At 39.3% G+C, this 18,119-nt stretch overlaps 1 protein-coding gene and 1 long non-coding RNA gene across 7 annotated transcripts in view; one reads left to right on the top strand and one right to left on the bottom strand.

Annotated features, from left to right (window-relative positions):
- LOC125359478 overlaps positions 1-1,990 on the bottom strand; it is a 36,073-nt gene extending 34,083 nt beyond the window's left edge. Inside the window, exon 1 of the long non-coding RNA XR_007212561.1 lies at positions 1,911-1,990. This is a non-coding gene — a long non-coding RNA (uncharacterized LOC125359478). The remainder of the gene's footprint in view (positions 1-1,910) is intronic.
- The window catches only part of Ppp1r12b (protein phosphatase 1 regulatory subunit 12B), a 201,797-nt gene that overhangs the window by 159,531 nt on the left and 24,147 nt on the right, over positions 1-18,119 (top strand). Inside the window, exon 1 of one of the 6 annotated variants that reach the window (XM_048357239.1) lies at positions 2,254-2,991. The exons of the other annotated variants lie outside the window; for them this stretch is intronic. Within the exon in view, the coding sequence (XP_048213196.1) occupies positions 2,890-2,991 (102 nt within the window). The 5' untranslated portion in view covers positions 2,254-2,889. Of the gene's footprint in view, positions 1-2,253; positions 2,992-18,119 lie in introns of those variants that run through there. 6 annotated transcript variants of the gene reach the window in all.

Raw genomic sequence — 18,119 nt, 5'->3', positions numbered from 1 at the left:
GGCAGGGTTGGGGAAAATAAAATATATACAAAAACAAGTGAATGAAGAAAAGCTTCAACTTTTTAGAGAAATGATTTCTGTTCTTACATTTCTGTTGTATTCCTGTGGATGTCTCAAATACCTCGAACCTTCTTGAAGGCTTTTGAATTTTTTCAGATCTGGTGAATCTTTCAGATCCGTTTTTATTTTACCTTAATCAACCAAAGCTTATGACTTAGGCAGTTGTGTTTTGCTTCCCTCTTAGACTGTATGTCACTGGCTAGGTCATTTACCCTTTTAGGACTTAAGTTTCCTCAGTCTATATAATAATAGTATACTACTATTTTTTTTAGCATAGTTGAGAAGATCAGACAAGAGAGTATATGTTAAAACTTTAAGATACAAAAGTTTGCCAAAGTTAAAACTACCTCAAGGTAGGAGTGAGAAGAAACAAAGAACATTTCAGAGTTCAGGGAGTTACAGTCCCGCTTCAATCTCCAGTGACTGTGAAATCACTGAGTAACTGTAGAAAACCAAATCAGGAAACTGTGGCTAGCTGACCCTTTAAGGAATAGTGAAACTTTGTAACTTCTGTTCAACATATTCACAGAGTATCCCTAATACCTTCTAACCAATCATGTTTGCCTTGAGTATGTTATTATCTAGATTCACATTAATATTTCTTTTCTTTCCTTTCCTTTTCTTTTCTTTTCTTTTTTTTCTTTTCTTTTCTTTTCTTTTTTGTCAGTCCTGGGCCTTGGACTCAGGCCTGAGTACTGTCCCTGGCTTCTTTTTGCTCAGGGCTAGCATTCTGCCACTTGAGCCACAGCGCCACTTCTGGCCTTTTTCTGTATATTTGGTGCTGAGGAATCGAACCCAGGGCTTCATGTATACAATGCAAGCACTCTTGCAACTAGGCCATATTCCTAGCCCCTAATATTTCTTTTCTAATTAAGAGGTCATAGACAAAGTCTCACTCTTATTTTGTGGGATTAACTACATAAACTGTATCCATAGTATAAAATTTATATATCTGAATTCCCACAATAATTGACTTTGTTTTGGAAATAGATAGATAGATAGATAGATAGATAGATAGATAGATAGATAAATAAATAAATATAATTCTGACAGTAGTAAATTTGGCCAGTATCATTAGGGAGATTTTTCAGATTGGGAAGGCATCAGAGGTCTTTTTAAAAATCTTTTTCCAACTGTATTCCTTAGACTAACTCCCAAGTAACTGATTATTTCTCTTCACTTAATTTCATAAAAGTGGTCAATGGAATAAAAAAAGATAGATACCAGCAAATCAGAGGGAAAAGAGGAAGAAAGATTGGAAAAGTCTAGAGGAAGAAGTGTAAATTTCCTGTGGAAAGGGTTGGATGGGATAGTTTCCAGGAACCCAAGGAGAAGTATGTTGTTACTCTGGGGATAAACTCATAGGCTTAGAAAGCATGTGGCCTGGAAATGCTGGAGAGTCAGCGATGACAACAGAGTGCAGGAGATCACATCAAATGTTTCTTCAAGCCAAATGCAAAACCTTCAACACCCAGCAAAGAAATTCCTTTCTTCTTAACTCTCAGTTTTCCCTGTGGTGCTGAATCCCACAATCATCATTACAGCTTCATTATTGTCTTTTTCTCACTTTTTTTTTCCTTCCTCACTTGTTACACTCCTTTGTAACCTTGTTCCTTCCTGATTGTGGCATCTTAGGAAACTCAGATGAGCTTCACATGTAGAGTGAACCAGTAAGCTCTCTGACACACTGAGTTTCCTTTCTACTGGGCCAGTTTCAAGCTGCGAGTCTTCCTTATAAAGTAGCAAGAATGACATCTCATTAAAAATGAGTATAAAAGGCCATGAGGTTCTCTGGCTGATGTTTCTGTCTGAACTTTGTTACTTAAGAGATTGAGAAGTTGAAAACTCACCAACTTCACGCCTTATAGAAGTGTTTAGAGAAATCAGCTGAGGCCACTGCTGTCTCCCTTCGGTGGTAAATTCCGGAAGGTGGGGCTTTGCCCCCCCCCCGAGCATGCCCCAAAGAGTTTCCCTTGGTTCCTAGACACTGGTGGATTTTCTTTTCCTTCTACAAGTGGCAACCCGAATTCTGAGTTGAAAGTGAATCTTTGCCCTTGGCTCGCCTCCAGCATTCCTTGCTGAGCGAATAGGGATTTGGAATGTCAGAAAATAGGAGAGGGGAGGGGAAAAGATGTGTGTATGACTGAGTGTTTATATGTAAAAGCAGCTTGGTCTGGAAGGACTTAGGAAAACTTGACTTCCTTAGACTGCTTCCTTCTCTAAAGCTCTTGGTTCCTTATTTATATTTTTTGTTTGCTTTTTAAGTTGTTTAACCTGAATTTATCACAGCAGTTTTAAACCTTTACAGTCCAGTGGAGTCAAGCTAAGGGAAGACAGCATGATTTTTAGAGGATTTGTATTTCTTCCATCTGGATAAAGTGACAGTCATTGTTCTCGACTCATCTGTGGCAGGATCCAGAGTCCTCCTTCCTCTGGGATTTAATCTGGTGTCATCAGGAACCTAGATTCAGGTTTTGTGGACCAGCAAGCCTCAATAAGAAGTATCCTTTGGGGAGAATCAAGAGCTCAACCTAGGTATAAAAGGTATAGTTGCTCAGCACAGCGTAACCCCACTGTGAGCTACCAGTCTGTGGTTGAAGCTGAATTGAACATACTGATGGATCACGCCTTTCAGACTCTGTTTAACTGTGGACTGGTTCAGAGCTCAAGACTATAATTTACAGGGCGGCTTTTATCCTTTATTTAGTTCTACCCAAAGTCATCTTGCATCGATTCAAAAGGAGAAATTCTGTGAGGGTAACCGACAGGGACAGTTTCCCAGCTTTGTGTGAAGAATCCAGAGGTTGAGTGTCTACATCCTGAAGAGTCATGTCCTCTTTATATACCCGAAGTAAAGAATTCACTCGGAATAGGAAATCTCAGTCTGATTCTCCCCCAGCATCTCCCTCCCCGACTGCCAAGACACTCCGAGTAAGCAGCCTTTTTTATTTACATATGTTTATAGTTGTATCAAAGTTGGGAAATGTGTTTATGTGTAGCTTGCAGAGTTAGGTTGACAGCAAAGGCATTCCAGAACATATAGAAGAAGTAAGTTAAGGGGGAAAACATTACTAAGTAAAAATTTGTGTCTCTGCAAGAGGCTGTGGTTCATAATACTTGATACTGTTTTAAGTAAAAGCAGACTTAGCTGTTTCAGTTTCTTGGGTAATACACTTTCTGCCTTTTAGTTTTAAATCAGTTGCAAACAAACTACTTGACAGGAAGATTTTAGAGTTTTTATCACTATGTATCCTATGGGGCTTTTCTGTGGCTATATTTAGTTGTTGTTTTTCCTGTGCTTTATGAGTCAATAGCGTTTCAAATGGCTATGAAACCATTCCTCAATCATCAGGTACCATGAGAAAATTTCAAACTTAAAAGACAAAGAAATTAAGTCTGACTTTTAACAACCATCTGTATGTGAAGTGTCCTAGGCAGAGCCTTTTGAGACTTTTTTCCATTTACTCTAGTAAATGTCACTACTGAAGTGAGGAGCATATGGGCATTTCCATCTAATTTAGTGTCTTCCTATATGGGAAGCAGACAGAAGTAACAAATGCTACCAACAGTAAGCAGTGAGAAGCCTTGATGAGCATATTAGGTAGTCTGCAAGGTAGCAGTTCCTTCTTAGGCAACTAGACTGTGCTATATTGTATATACAGCTTAAGAAAAGCTTCCTTATTTGGGGATTTGAGAGGAGAAAATCTGCAAGAAGTCTGAACAGACTGCTTATTGCTTTCCAGTTACTTTATAATCAATGACTTCCTCAAAATGTAAATCATCATATAGTATGAGTTTGTTTTATAGCATATGGATCTGGGATCTTATCCAGGGGTATTTAGTTACCAGAATACAAAAATAAAAAGAAGCTGGGCACTGGTGGCTCACATCTGTAATCCTAGATTACACAGGAGGCAGAGACATCAGGATTATGGTTCAAAGCCCACCCAAGCAAGAAAAGTCCATGAGACTCTCATCTCCAATTAACCTCCAAAAAGCTGGAAGCAGAGTTGTGACTCAAATTGTAGAGTGCTGTCCTCAAGCTAGAAAACCAATTGAGTATGTGAGGCTCTGAGTTCAAGCTCCAGTATTAGCACAGTAAACAAACCAAAAGGAAGTGTTGGGCTGGGAATATGGCCTAGCAGCAAGAGTGCTTGCCTCATATACATGAAGCCCTGGGTTCAATTCCTCAGGCACCACATATATAAAGGCCAGAGGTGGTGTTGTGGCTCAAGTGGTAGAGTGCTAGCCTTGAGCAAAAAGAAGCCAGGGACAGTGCTCAGGCCGAGTCCAAGCCCCAGGACTGGGTGGGGGGGGGGGGGCGGTAGGGGAAAAGAGTTAAGAAGCTGTTTGATTCATTACTTTTTTTCTGTGGCAGAACCAAGAGAAGCTCTGGTGTACAGGTCACCATTACTAAGTTCCAAAAGTGTTTTTCCAACATATGAGCCAGTACCCTCCTTTTCAAAGGAGTTGCATACACTTGCTTCCCAGCAGCTATCGGTTAATTTCCAATGGTACTCCAAAGCAGAACACCATTACTTCAGATAGTGCCTTCCCTTTGCTCTCTTCCCTCTTCTTGTGCCCCACAGAACCTTTGGTGTAGAGAGCCCCTTGTTAACACTTACTGTCACCACAGCTCAGAGCAGTGTATCGGACTTGTGATCAGTTAGCAGATTTCTGCTTTTCTATTTCTGGTTTCCATTTCTTCTTGAGAGTCAGGTCCTACTGTCTTTCCTCACTTTAACAGCCCTTCCCACCCACATTGTACTACCTCTCATCCTTGCCTTTCAGAGAGAGGTTACAGTGGGAGAAAATTTGAAAATTTAAATTACAGGAAGTGAAAACGTGGGTAACTTTAAGAAGAGGCTGCCTTCCAATTTTAGTGGTCTGTGGCTGAAGATTCCCACAATAGATTAGCTTACTGTAACCAGCTTGCATTGTACAAATGGCTTGAGACCATACTGTAGAGAAGGTTGATTTCATATACCACTCAATGTTATTTATGTTTTTAATGTTTGAGATAGAGAAAGATAAACAACAACACTAGTTTGGAGGTTGTCTCTTAAGACTAGTTACCAAGCTAAGATCATCTCCTAAGATTTTAGGAATCTAGTTCCTTTCATCTTATATCTGACTAACTGGAGTGCTCTTTAAAAACTGGCTTTGGTTGCTCTTTAACAATTAGTTTTATGGTGGTTTTCTGTTCATGCCTTCATATGCCTGGTTGTCACTGGCTGATCCTCTACTACCTTGAAGGTGGGTAATGCTTTCCACCTTCCACATACAAGTAGGTCAGGATTTGCAGAGGAGAAGTAATGTGCCCAGAATTTCTCAAAAACTCTTGCCATCAGCAACATTGGAGGATATATCAAATAGATTCTGAGAATCAGGATTAAGGACATACTCAGGGATGAAGATGATAGTTAAAAGCCTAGTTTTCTGTGGAAGTGCAAAGTTTATCCATTCTAGGGACATTGGAAACAAATTTCAGGGGGAAGGAGCACTATCTTTACAAATCGAGGGAAGCACTTGACTGTTTATAACTGAATCTCTCATGCCTGGTCCTCAAATTCTAGTCATAGCCTCTGACACCATGCACCCCACAGCATCTGAGACCTTGTAGATTACAGGGTCTTTAGATTTCTCTTAAGAAGGAAAATGCTGGGCTGGGGATATAGCCTAGTGGCAAGAGTGCCTGCCTCGGATACACGAGGCCCTAGGTTCGATTCCCCAGCACCACATATACAGAAAACGGCCAGAAGCGGCGCTGTGGCTCAAGTGGCGGAGTGCTAGCCTTGAGCGGGAAGAAGCCAGGGACAGTGCTCAGGCCCTGAGTCCAAGGCCCAGGACTGGCCAAAAAAAAAAAAAAAAGAAAGAAAAAAAAAAAGAAGGAAAATGCTTGGGCTTCTACAGTAAAGATGGGAAGCTGCTAGTATATTTAATTAAAGGCTGGAGAAAGGTTCTTACTGTAGTTGTCCCAACCTCTGTGGCATGTATATGTACACAGAGTTTTCTTCTAGAGATTGAAGTTAAAGAGGGGCTACCCCATCAGGCACTGGTGGTTTACACCTGTAATCCTAGCTACTCAGGCTGAGATCTGAGGATCAAGATTCAAAGCCAGCCTGGACAGGAAAGTCCTTGGAACTCTTACCTTTAACTACCAAGAAGAGATGGAAGAAGAGCTGTGGTTCAAGTGATAGAGCACTAGTCTTGAGCACAAAAGATCCCCAGAAAACACACACACACACCTTTCTCCAACATTCTACAAAACCAAGGACTAAAACTTTGAGCAAGTATTTGAAAGTTGTTGGTTATTTTTAGTAGGTTTAAAGGAACTAAATATGAAATATTTCCATATAAGGAATTTTTAAATAATGGCTATTCACATGAAGAGAATATTTTGGAAACTTTGCTCTTTAACAAATGTTCAAGAATCCCTATAAGCAAATTAAACTAACTCAACAGGTACTCTTCTTAACTTGAGAAGGCAAAAGGGAGGATGATTTTTTTTTTTAGTGATTCTAAACAGACTGTTTTATCATGCACATTTTCCTTTTGAACGCCTAGCAGCATCTAATACTGTAAATATTACAGAATGCCAGCTCTCTTTGTATTCAATAAGCCTAGGACCCTTTCTAATAATATAAAAATATCATACCTCCAGAAATGGAGATTGTGCAACTAAAATATTCCTTCGTAGAAAACTGTTCATGTGCAGAAGATGGTCCAGGATGGTCAGTGTCTTCAACCAGCCTTCTCTAGCTCATATTTTAAAAACAACGTGTTTTTTTTTACTCTCTGAACACAAATTATAGTATTAAACATGGTTTTAAAAATGGTTTTCCACCAGACACCAGTGGCTCACACACCTGTAATCCTATTACTCCAGAGACTGAGATCTGAGGATCATGGTTCAAAGCCAGCCTGGGCGGGAAAGTTGTGAGACTCTTTTGTTTTGTTTTGTTTTTTTGCCAGTCCTGGGGCTTGAACTCAGGGCCTGAGCACTGTCCCTGGTTTCTTTTTGCTCAAGGCTAGCACTCTACCACTTGAGCCACAATGACATTTCCAGCTTTTTCTATATATGTGGTGCTGAGAAATCGAACCCTGGACTTCTTATATATGAGGCAAGCACTTTACCCCTAGGGCATATTCCCAGCCCCCACCATGAGTCTCTTATCTTCAATAAATTACTCAGAAAGCGCAAGAAGTTGCACTCAAGTGGTAGAATGCTAGCCTTGATCAAAAGGATCTCAGGGGCAACGCCCAAGCCCAGAATTCAAGCCTCAGAACCAGCAAAAACAAAACAAAAAACCCTTTTCCTCAACAAGGAAAAATATCTACCCATCCTTTTAATAACTTGACCCCTAACCCTCAACAGGGCTTTTATTCTGCTATGGCTATTCAGTTCTCCTATAGAATTATGAAACAACTTATTTAACAGCTTCTTTTGGCTTTTAAACTACTTTCACATTAATTCATCTCTCTGTCTGTAAAGGCTGGGAGTTCAGAAAGGAATATGTCTGTTACTTCTGATTTGTTACTTACAAAAATACAGAACAACTTCCAGATTCAGTCTGACTTCTAATGGGAACCATACTAGGAAGTTCTTTGTGAGAATCTAAAGGATCTTCTCTTACCATGAAACTCTTGAAACCCAAAATGCTTGGTGCACACACTTAGAAAAGTTTTCTTTTGATGGTAATTTTCTAACATGAAAAGAAATATGAGCTATAGTCTACCAAAACACCCCTAGTTCTTACCTTTTGATCACTGTATATAATATTAAATTGTATAGCGTAGGAACTAATATATTAGATGGCTTTGCATTTTTGTGTGTGTATATGTGTGTACAAGTCCTGTGGCTTGAACTCAGGGCATGGGCACTGTCCCAGAGTTTTTTTTGCTCAAGGCTAGCCACTTCCAGCTTTTTTTGAGGGGGTGAGAGTAGGTTTACTGGAGATAAGAGTCTCATAGAGTTTACTGTGTATGCTGGGTTCAAACTATGATCCTCAGATCGCAGCCTTCTGAGTAGCTAAGATTAGAGGCATGAGTCATCAGTCCCTGGCAGGTGGTTTAGCATTTTAAATCATCCTGAAGGCATAAACCATTAGTCAGTATTCTCAAATTACTTGCTAACTAAAAATATACCTTATGCAAATCATAGTAGTACATACCAATAATCTCAGGAAATTGAGGCAAGAGCATTGAGTTGCTAGCCCAAGGCCAGCCTCAGCTACATAGCAACTTCAAAGTCCACCTGGGATACAAAGTGAGAACCTGACTAAACAAATTATGTACAGTAATATAAGAGATATACAAAAAACCAATAGTAATGAATGTCCAAATTATAGTGCTTATTTGATATTTAATATACTGAATTCATCTTGAAGTTAATCTATCATCTAAACCCAGGGAATCTTTTAGTTAGGCAGATTTTCTCTGAATGTGTATTTATGATCCTAGGAATTCAGCTTCCTTTATAAACTAAGGTCAGTAACATTTTCCCCATTTCATTTGGATTCCTTCATGCCTAACATCTCAAGAAAAAATATTTTGCACAACAATATCTTCCACTCTACCACTAGTGTACAGAAATGGGAGTTACTCAACCTGCTTTGTTGTATAACCAGTCTTACAAATTAATCAGTACATTTGATAGCTAGGTGCATGACAAAAGCTTGCAGCTTTCTTGAGAGTTTACCTATGTAGGATCCCCAGTTTCCACCTGAGTCTCTCTGCTTCTTTGCCTTACAGACCTTGAGTGTTTATCATCATTCTTCAAATGTGCTTTGTGACCACATCTGGAAAACACCAAATATTTCTTTCATATCATCTTGTCCTTTTTACCTGTGATACTACATCTGGGGCACTAGTAATCTGGAGACCATTTTTACTCTACTTTAATAGTTTGTTGTCCTAGAAAAAGAAACATTTGTCTGGGTGAACAATGCTAATTACTGTGCAATCTGTTAACCATTTTTCTGCCTAATTAAAAGTCACTAATATATTTCTGTTTGTTTTAGTCCACTCAAGGAAAGTCAATAAGCAATCATTCTTCAGTCCAAGTCTTCCTAAGCCATGATATAGGATCTATAGGACTAAAGATTGCTATTAGGAGCCATTACATTAATTCTAGATAGAATCTTTTTAACTCATTGTCCTCCAGAGAGTGAGATGAAGTAGCATCTAAAGACTAATTTGTTAACCAGGAAGACCTGGAGTTTGGAAGGCACAAGTTCCTCTCCTGCAAGCTCTGTCTTGCCCTGCCACTCTTAATCTTCTGGTCCTGTGATAAGTAGGTATTATGGCTACCTACTTTGCTTATTTTGCTTTGCCAAATACAAAGCCTTAGTATGTTACTAGACTGTTCTCAAACTTGTGGTCTCAAGTAATCCTTCTGCCTCAACCTCCCATAGAATTAGCATATCAAGAATAGACTAACATGCCCAGCCAACTTACCCTATTTTGAATCTTCCCACACTTAGCATTGCATGAGCATCTGCTATATAGTAGCCTTTATATTGGACACTGGAGTTCCTAGATGAACTACAACACAAGAAAGTGAATTTTCTAATAAAAAAATATACAGAGTGTTATAGAAACTCAAAGGCAAATGTATTAACCTCATATGTATAGAACAACAGCAACTTAGATGGGCAAAGAAGATACAGCACATTATAGAGGCAAAAATATATGAAACTATATGGCATTATTTTGAGAGCTACAGACCAGTGTGGCTTGGACAAAAGATATTTTAGAAGTATAATAGGAAATAAGGCTGGAGACTTCAGCAGAGACCATGTCATGTGGGGCTTAGCTTGACATTCTGAGGATTTGAGGAGTTATGGTTGTGCCTGGAGGTGCATTGTGAGGAAATAATGGCCACTGTGAGAGCTAGAAAGTAGAGAGTGGGTTAGGAAGTGTACAGGTCACTTGGCTCCTGTTTGCAATATTTTACATGAGACATGACAGGGCCTGAATAGAGACATTCCATTGTGTAGAAGATAGGCCGGGCAAGATATGGAGACTGATAGAATGGGAGCCAAGATGAAAGAACCACTGAAGGACAAAGTCAAAGATGAATGCCAGGACTCTGGTTTAGCTGACACAGATTAAATGAAAAGTTAATTTCCAAACACAATAGGCAAAAGTGAAATGGTTTCACTTCTAGGTAGGTTTAATTAGAGATACTTTGGGACATTCAGATCGTGATATGCAGAAAGTATAGGGTGAGCATCCCTAATCCAAAATGCAAAATGCTCTAAAATTTGAAACTTTTTGAACACTAACATGGTGTCACAATTGGAAAATTCTATAACTGACCTCATATGAAAATGGGAATTACTAAAAACACTGTAAAATTTATGTTAATGGTGTGTGTATAAAGTATGTATGAAAGAAACAGATTTTCTAGTTTTACCTCAGTCTCATCTCTAAGATCTATCTCATTATTTGTATGCAAATATTCTAAGATCTAAAATACTTCAGTTCGCACACATTTCAGATAATGGATACTCAACTTGTAGTTTATCTGAAGCTCAGGAGAATGTTATAAGATGAAAGGACTGATATATGTAATAAAACTGTGGAAATGGTGAGCTTGTCTAAGGAATAGATATACTAAGAAGAAAGGGCTGAGAAGGAACCATGAAGCATAGCAAAGAATAGGCAAAGATGTGCTGATGCTTCTCCAGCATAGGCTTTTTCCTTTCCAGCTACCACTGGAACCGCATATTTCTTTAGGGGCATTGTCAACTTTCTGTAGCAGCAATCATCTTCAGTTCTCAAAGGATCTAGAAATTTAGGAAGTTAGTTTAGGGTTGATTGGTTGAGTTTGAGGTTAAGTTCAAGCTTTTCTCTTCACAGTCAAGTTGTGTGATCAGAGATTTTTTTTTCCCCTCAAATCTGAAATTTTTCCCAGAGTATTGAGCTTTGGCTTGGTTTGTTCCCCTGCCCCAATTCCATAATATTTGAGTGAGCTGGCAACTAATTATACTCAGAAGGTCAAAGGGAAATGATTGAAGTTGGCTTTCATTAGTTTTCTGTTCTTTCTCAGCTCCTCTTTGGTTCTGTTTTTGACCAGGTTTTTATGCAGTAGGTGGTGGCTATCTACAGCTGAGGTCTTAGTTCACATCAAACCCAGCAACCTTCTGTGGTTGCATGATGCAGGGAGTTCTACCAGACGGTTGACTACTTAATGTGTGACTCAACTTGAACCCTTTATGGTTCATTATGAAAACAACATTTTCATATAGGAATTGTATGTGAAATGGCAAGTAATTATTTTTCAAGTTGTCTTACGTAAACAGATATGTATATAATGTTAAATGTAAAATAAGGAACATATAGTAAATCATTTAAAATAAGAAAAATCTTTTTGTCCAAAGTCAACTTCAAATGGTTGGAAAGAATATATCTAGGAAGGCTGTATTCCATCTAGACAGTTAAATAATGAGCTTAAATTGTCTGTAGGTTAGATAGGGTAAGTAGGACTTAGCCTGGATAATCAAAATCTGCAAACAAAACCCTTTACTTGCTAAAGGGTGCTAAAGGATTTATTTGAGCTTAATTCCTCTTGTAGCCAGCAAGCATTGGGAGAACAAAAGGACCAAAAAGATACAAGAGAGAAAATGGAAAATCAGGGAAAGTTCAGTAACAACAATGGCTAACATTTGTAGAACATTTCCTCTGCCAGTGTTCTACCAAGCACTTACATTCATTACCTTATTTAATGTTCTTAATAACCTTTATGCATTGAGTACCATTAATCCCTGTTTTACTGATAAGAACATTGGCAGAGAGAACCTGGCAATTATCTAATACCTCATAACTAGTAATATTGTAGCCAGCTGTCTATAACTAGGTCCAGAGCCTGGACCAGTGAGATGTGTAACTGCTACAGTAAAATTACTGTCTCTTGTTGAAATAGCTCCTGAGTTATTGCCAGTATCTCTGACTGTTGGATCTGATTTGGAAAGGAAGATGAGGACAGCAGAACTTATTTTGAAAGAGGAAAACCTTACAGAAAAAAAAATGTAGAAGAAAGCAAATAAATCTAAATCAGAAAAGTGCTAGAATTTTACATAATTTTTAAATTGGTAGAGTTTTGTTGTTTTTAAGTACCTGTGTTGTTTTTAAGTAACTGTGGGTTCCTATCTTTACAGAAAGATCTAGGATTTTGTTTGTTTGTTTGTTTGTTTGTTTGTTTGTTTTGGTGCAGTTCTAGGTCTTGAACTCCAGGCATAGGTGCTGTCCCTGTATTTCCTTTGCTCAAGGCTAGTACTCTACCACTTGCCACAGCTCCACTTCTGGCCTTTTTGGTAGTTAACTGGAGATGGAATCTCACAGGCTTTCCTGGTGGGGCTGGGTTCAAACTATGGTCCTCAGATCTCAGACTCCTGTCATGGCTAGGATTATAGGGATGAGCCACTGGTGCCTGGCTTGAATCTAGGATTTTTAATGTGTCTGTCAATTGTATGTGAAATACTATCCTAAAGTCATTTGCAGGTGCTCAGGAACAGATCCTGAAAAATCAAGTTATTTTTTTCTCTTATCATACTATGCTGATTAATTCACTTTGTAAATAAATTTTAAACAACTAGCACATAAATATGCTTCAACTCAAAACCTATTAAATTATAGCATAGCATGTCCTGAATTATTATGGCCTGAATTACTGAGGTTTGTCTTACCTGAAGAACTCTCTATACACACACACACAAGAAAAAGCAAAGTACAAAAGCACTTTCTGTTCCAACAGTTTACATTTTAATATACCTGTTTGCTGTAGAAAGCATTTTTAATCCTATAAATCTAAACAACCTATGTACCTGAAGACTCAAAGAACATTGCAGTTTTTAATCTTTCAGAGCAGAGTAGCACTTCGGGATAACTGTGACCCAAGGCCCCATCTTGTGCAAGATTAGATCCACTTAAAAGCTATAGAAGCCAGGTGCTGGTGGCTCATGCCTATAATCCTAGCTACTCAGGAGATTGAGATATAAGGATCATGGTTCAAAGCCAGCCCAGGCAGAGGCAAAAAAAAATCCTTGTGAGACACTTATCGCCAATAAACTCAAAAAAGCTGAAAGTGACACTGTGGCTCACATGGTAGAACGGTAGCTTTGAGCACAAAGAGGCTCGAGGACAGCACCCAGGCACTGAGTTCAAGTCCTAGGACCAGCAAAAAAAAAGGGGGGGGGTGGACTATAAGTATAGCCAGGCACCAGTGGCTCATGTCTATAATCCAAGCTACTCAGAAAGCTGAGATCTGAGGATCTCAGTTTGAAGCCAGTCCAGGCAGGAAAGTCTGTGAGACCCTTACTTCCAAAAAACTACTCAGAAAAAGGCAGAAGTAGTGTTCTCAGAGTGCTACCCTTAAGCATAAAGAGGCTCAGGGACAGCTCCCAAGCCATAAGTTCAAGCCCCAGGACCAGCAAAAGCAAACAAACAAACAAGAAAAAAAAAACTTACAGGTGTGCCACTGCTCTTATTTCAATTTTTTTGAAAGTCCCATCCATTTGATTTATGAAGAGCATCCTTCCTAAGGTAGAGAGGTTAGAAATACTTTCATTCTGAAAGATTTATTTTACTTTTTTTTTTTTTTTTTTTTTGGTCATGGGACTTGAACTCTGGGCCTGGGCGCTGTCCCTGAGCTCTTCAGCTCAAGGCTAGTGCTCTACCACTTGAGCCCACAATGTCACTTCCCGTTTTGTGGTGGCTAATTGGAGTCTCCCAGACTTTCCTGCTGGCCTTTAACCTTGGTCCTCAGATCTTAGCCTCCTGAGTAGCTAGGATTACAGGCATGAGCCACTGGTACCTGGCCAGAATAATTCTTTTTTTAAAATTTATTTATTTATTAAACAAAATTTTTTTGACAAGGTGTTGTGCAAAAGGAGTACAGTTACATAGTAGGGCAGTATGTACATTTCTTGTGTTATCTTACACCGTGTTTTTCTTTCCCTTCCCTAGGTCAGGTAGACAAATATACAATACACAATGTACCAAAAACATATACAGTAGCCACGTGGCCTACGCCAAAGAAAATTCGCCTAGGTCTTTAAATGTAATGTCTACAATAGACAGTATGTCGACAATAGTCTTATATGAACATACATACATACATAGCTTTTGAGCTATTGTGATTCACTGAGAGGTCAATTTTTGACCTTTATATGTTGAGTAGTTGTTTGGTTTTAGTTACATAATGTAGGGTCGCTGACCCAAACCTGTGGGAAATACCATTTGACAAGAGGTTTTTGGTTTCACAGACCTGGTCTCTACTGTCTCCCCGTCACCCCATCTTAACAACAGTCATATATCAGGGAAATCATGCCCATTTGTTTTCTGTGTTCTAGGCAGAATAATTCTTAAAAGTTATAAAATTATATCATTTTAAAATAAATCCAGGTAGTGATTAGGTTTGTAAGAGCTGTAAAAATCTGAAGGGCTCTAGCTGCAGCCTTACTCCTATTTACTTGTTCATCATTGGCCATTAATTTGAGAACTCTGAAAGGAAAGGCTGGCTTTCTGTAGGCCATCCCAGAATAGCTCAATTCATTTCCCCTGGCTCAGCTAGTGCACAAGAACATGATATAAAATGTTCTTCTGCTTGTCCTTCATTTGGAATATGTAAATAGGAGATTTTTTTTTTCCCATCACTGTTGGGTCAAGCCCTGACTCCAAAGGAACATGAGTTAAACCAGTTTCAGTCTTGGCAATAAACATGTGACTTGGTCTCATTTCATTCCCTTGGGCCCAGCTTTCCTGAGCCACAATTTTATTTTAAACTTGGTAGAATGAGTTTGGTTTTGATTATGTACCTTCCTGAACTCATGATAACTTTCAAGTTAAAAGCTTTTGTGTGGATTTTCTAAGCCAGCCTCTGGTGTTTCAAGAGGCCCTAGTCATTTCACAAATCAAAACCTCCTGGTTCCTGTCCCTTTCAAGGGTTGCCATCTGAATTAATGGTGAGCCTCACTCTTTTATTAGAAGCAGACTTAAACAATAAGATTATTATAGGAGTATTTCAAGAGGTATAAAAGAAAAGAGTCTGCTTCTTAATTTGGGGACTGTTTTTGTTGTTGTTGTTGCCAGGCCTGAGGTTTGGACTTAGGGCCTGAGCACTGTCCTTGGCTTCTTTTAGCTCAAGGCTAGGTCTCTACCACTTGAGCCACAGCACCACTTCCGGTTTTTTCTGTTTATGTGGTGCTGAGGAATTGAACCTGGGGCTTCATGCATGCAAGGCAAAGCACTCTACCACTAAGTCATAGTCCCAGCCCCACTTGGGACTGTTTTTGTTTTTGTTTTGTTTTGTTGCCTGTCCTGAGGCTTGAACTCAGGGCCTGAGCACTGTCCCTGGCTTCTTTTTGCTCAAGGCTAACACTCTGCCACTTGAGCCATAGCGCCACTTATGGCTTTTTCTATATATGTGGTGCTGAGAACTCAAGGCTTCATGTATACGAGGCAAGCACTGTACCACTAGGCCATATTCCCAGCTTCAGGGTACTGTTCTTAAACCATGTACTGTCTAGTTAAATATTCTTCTTACTTCAACTCTGGATTCATGTTGATTTTTTCAAACAGCTGTTAGTCTCTTCTGCTCCAGGTTATCATTCACAATATCACTTGCCCCCATTTGAGCCATTAAACTTACGAAAGTAATTCCTCTGAACAGTTTTTTTCCTTGCATTTTGTTTTTTGTTTTGTTTTGTAGTTTAGACACACCAAAGTCCCATGTTATTCGTCTTCAGTGGAATGCAAAGCAAAATGATCTTTAGCCAACACACTTAAGTTACTTCTAGGGACTAGAGGTATGGCTCAGATCACTTGCTTTGCAAACACAAGACCCTGAATTCAATCACCAGTAAGTAGTACCACCACCACCACACAAAAAGGGGGGAAAAACATTCATCCTAAGACATCCTGGTTAAAGTATATGACAATAATACATTTGCATGTTAACCTGAAAATTTGATAGAAGACTCGTGCTTTTTCTAAATTATATATCATTATGTGGAGATAAATTATGCAGACTTAGAGTAAACTCAAGTAGTTTGCTAAGAGTACACTTTAGAGTACTGTTCTGTTTTTACTTGTTTTGTTTTTGTTTTTGTTTTTGTTTTTTTTAAAGCCTATGACTTTTCTTTTCTTTTCTTTTTTGGCCAGTCCTGGACCTTGGACTCAGGGCCTGAGCACCATCCCTGGCTTCTTCCCGCTCAAGGCTAGCACTCTGCCACCTGAGCCACAGCGCCCCTTCTGGCCGTTTTCCATATATGTGGTGCTGGGGAATCGAACCAAGAGCTTCATGTGTAGGAGGCAAGCATTCTTGCCACTAGGCCATATTCCTAGCCCTTGTTTGGTTTTTTTTATTTTTAGTTTTTTGTTTTGGTTTTAGTTGGTCCTGGGGCTTGAACTCAAGGCCTGGGTGCTGTCTCTGAACTCATTTTGTTGTTGTTGTTGTTTTTCTCAAGGCTAGCTTTGAGCCTTAGCACTACTTCCTGTTTTCTGATGATTAATGGAAGAGCCACACAGAATTTCCTGCCCCGCCTGGCTTTGAACCACAATCCTCAGCTCTCAGCTTCCTGAGTAGCTAGGATTACAGATGTGAGCTACCAGCACAAAGCTTCTGTTCTCTTTTAAAAAGTGAAAATATTCAGAGAAGGAAAGGTAGAAGAACATAGCCAAGAGAAGCCCATGCTCCCGGTGTCCAAAGCATCAGAGATTGACTGAGATGCCTTGACCTTGTGGTCTAGGCCTTCCCTTCTGTCCTGCCCTCTAGGCTGACCTCTTGGTATTCATTACTCTGGGAGAACCTTCAGTGTTCATTTCCCTGGTCTTGGTTCTGTTTGCCTCTTCATGTCACTTCCTTAGCTCACTGTTCCCCTGAGACCATTTAGGCAAACTCCTGCATCTTTTCTCTAGATTTACTCTGTTATTCTCCTGTAGGATTGGCAGACAGCTTTCTACAATGAGAAGCCATGTGAGTCTAACAGATGAAATGTGCTTATTAGTTCAAGTGACTGCAAGATGAAAAGGAAATTTTGGTGTTAGGATTCCTTCTCTAATCAGCTCCTTACCCTAAAACCAAAGCCTTTCTCCTTAAATCTAACCAATATTTGTCATCAAATCTCAATGATCTAAGTATTGAGAAGCAAAGAAAAACAGTTTCTAGAAGGATTCTATCAATTAAAATCAGAACATATGATCTAAAAACCTAAATTATTTTATCAGAAGCAAGAAAATTAAACACTAAATCCTTGTATTTTTAAGCTATCTTACCTTCTAGCCCATAAAAATATTCTTTTCAGGCTATAAGCTTAAAGAAAACTGTTTTTCCTCCTTTCCTGTGAGAACAGTATCTCCTTCAGAAATCCATTTTCTTCTATTCTGAAATATTGCTTATATGGATACTGCATCCAAATTTGACTGATGTCTGAGGTTTTAGGAAGCTTAAGAACTCTTTCTAATTGGTTGGGTTGGCCTTCCCAGGACATTGCTAAAGCTATCCCTTGAAGACAATAATTTAAAAGGTGGGGCGGCGGGGGGTGGGGGGGTTGGTGAGGATGTCCCATATAGCTCCAGAGACAAGTCGAAGCTGAGGGGGATTTCACGGCAGTGAAGAAAGGGAAGATTAACATGAAAATCCATCTCTGTTCTCTGGATCTAGGCGGAGTGTCTACTGCCTTGTGCATTGTATCACTCATCCTCTACACAGTTTTATAAAATGTCACCCAAGAAGAAATTGACAGCAGAGAATCTCGACATGCCTAAAACACTTTTAGTTACTCCTGGCAGGTTAACTAGTTAGATGGCTGGCTGTGAAAAACACCTACCAGAAACCTATGTAGGGGCAAGAACTGGCCTGAGCACCCTTTGCATTACCTTTCTTACTCTCAGTGGAAAGAGTAATTTAAGCACTGTGGAGTCTTATCTTTTCATAATCCAGGACCCTCATAATCTTTCTCTGGTGGCTACATGATAGGGCTATCCTAGTTCTTGTGTGTTTTGGCAGTGTTTGCAGATTACATCAGCCTCCTCGGTGGAGGTTGTGCTGTACA

This window comes from Perognathus longimembris, chromosome 11 (genome assembly GCF_023159225.1).
Source record: "Perognathus longimembris pacificus isolate PPM17 chromosome 11, ASM2315922v1, whole genome shotgun sequence".
Lineage (NCBI taxonomy): Eukaryota > Metazoa > Chordata > Mammalia > Rodentia > Heteromyidae > Perognathus > Perognathus longimembris.
The sequence above is the reverse complement of the archived record's forward strand: the minus strand, read 5'-3'. Positions and strand labels throughout refer to the sequence as shown.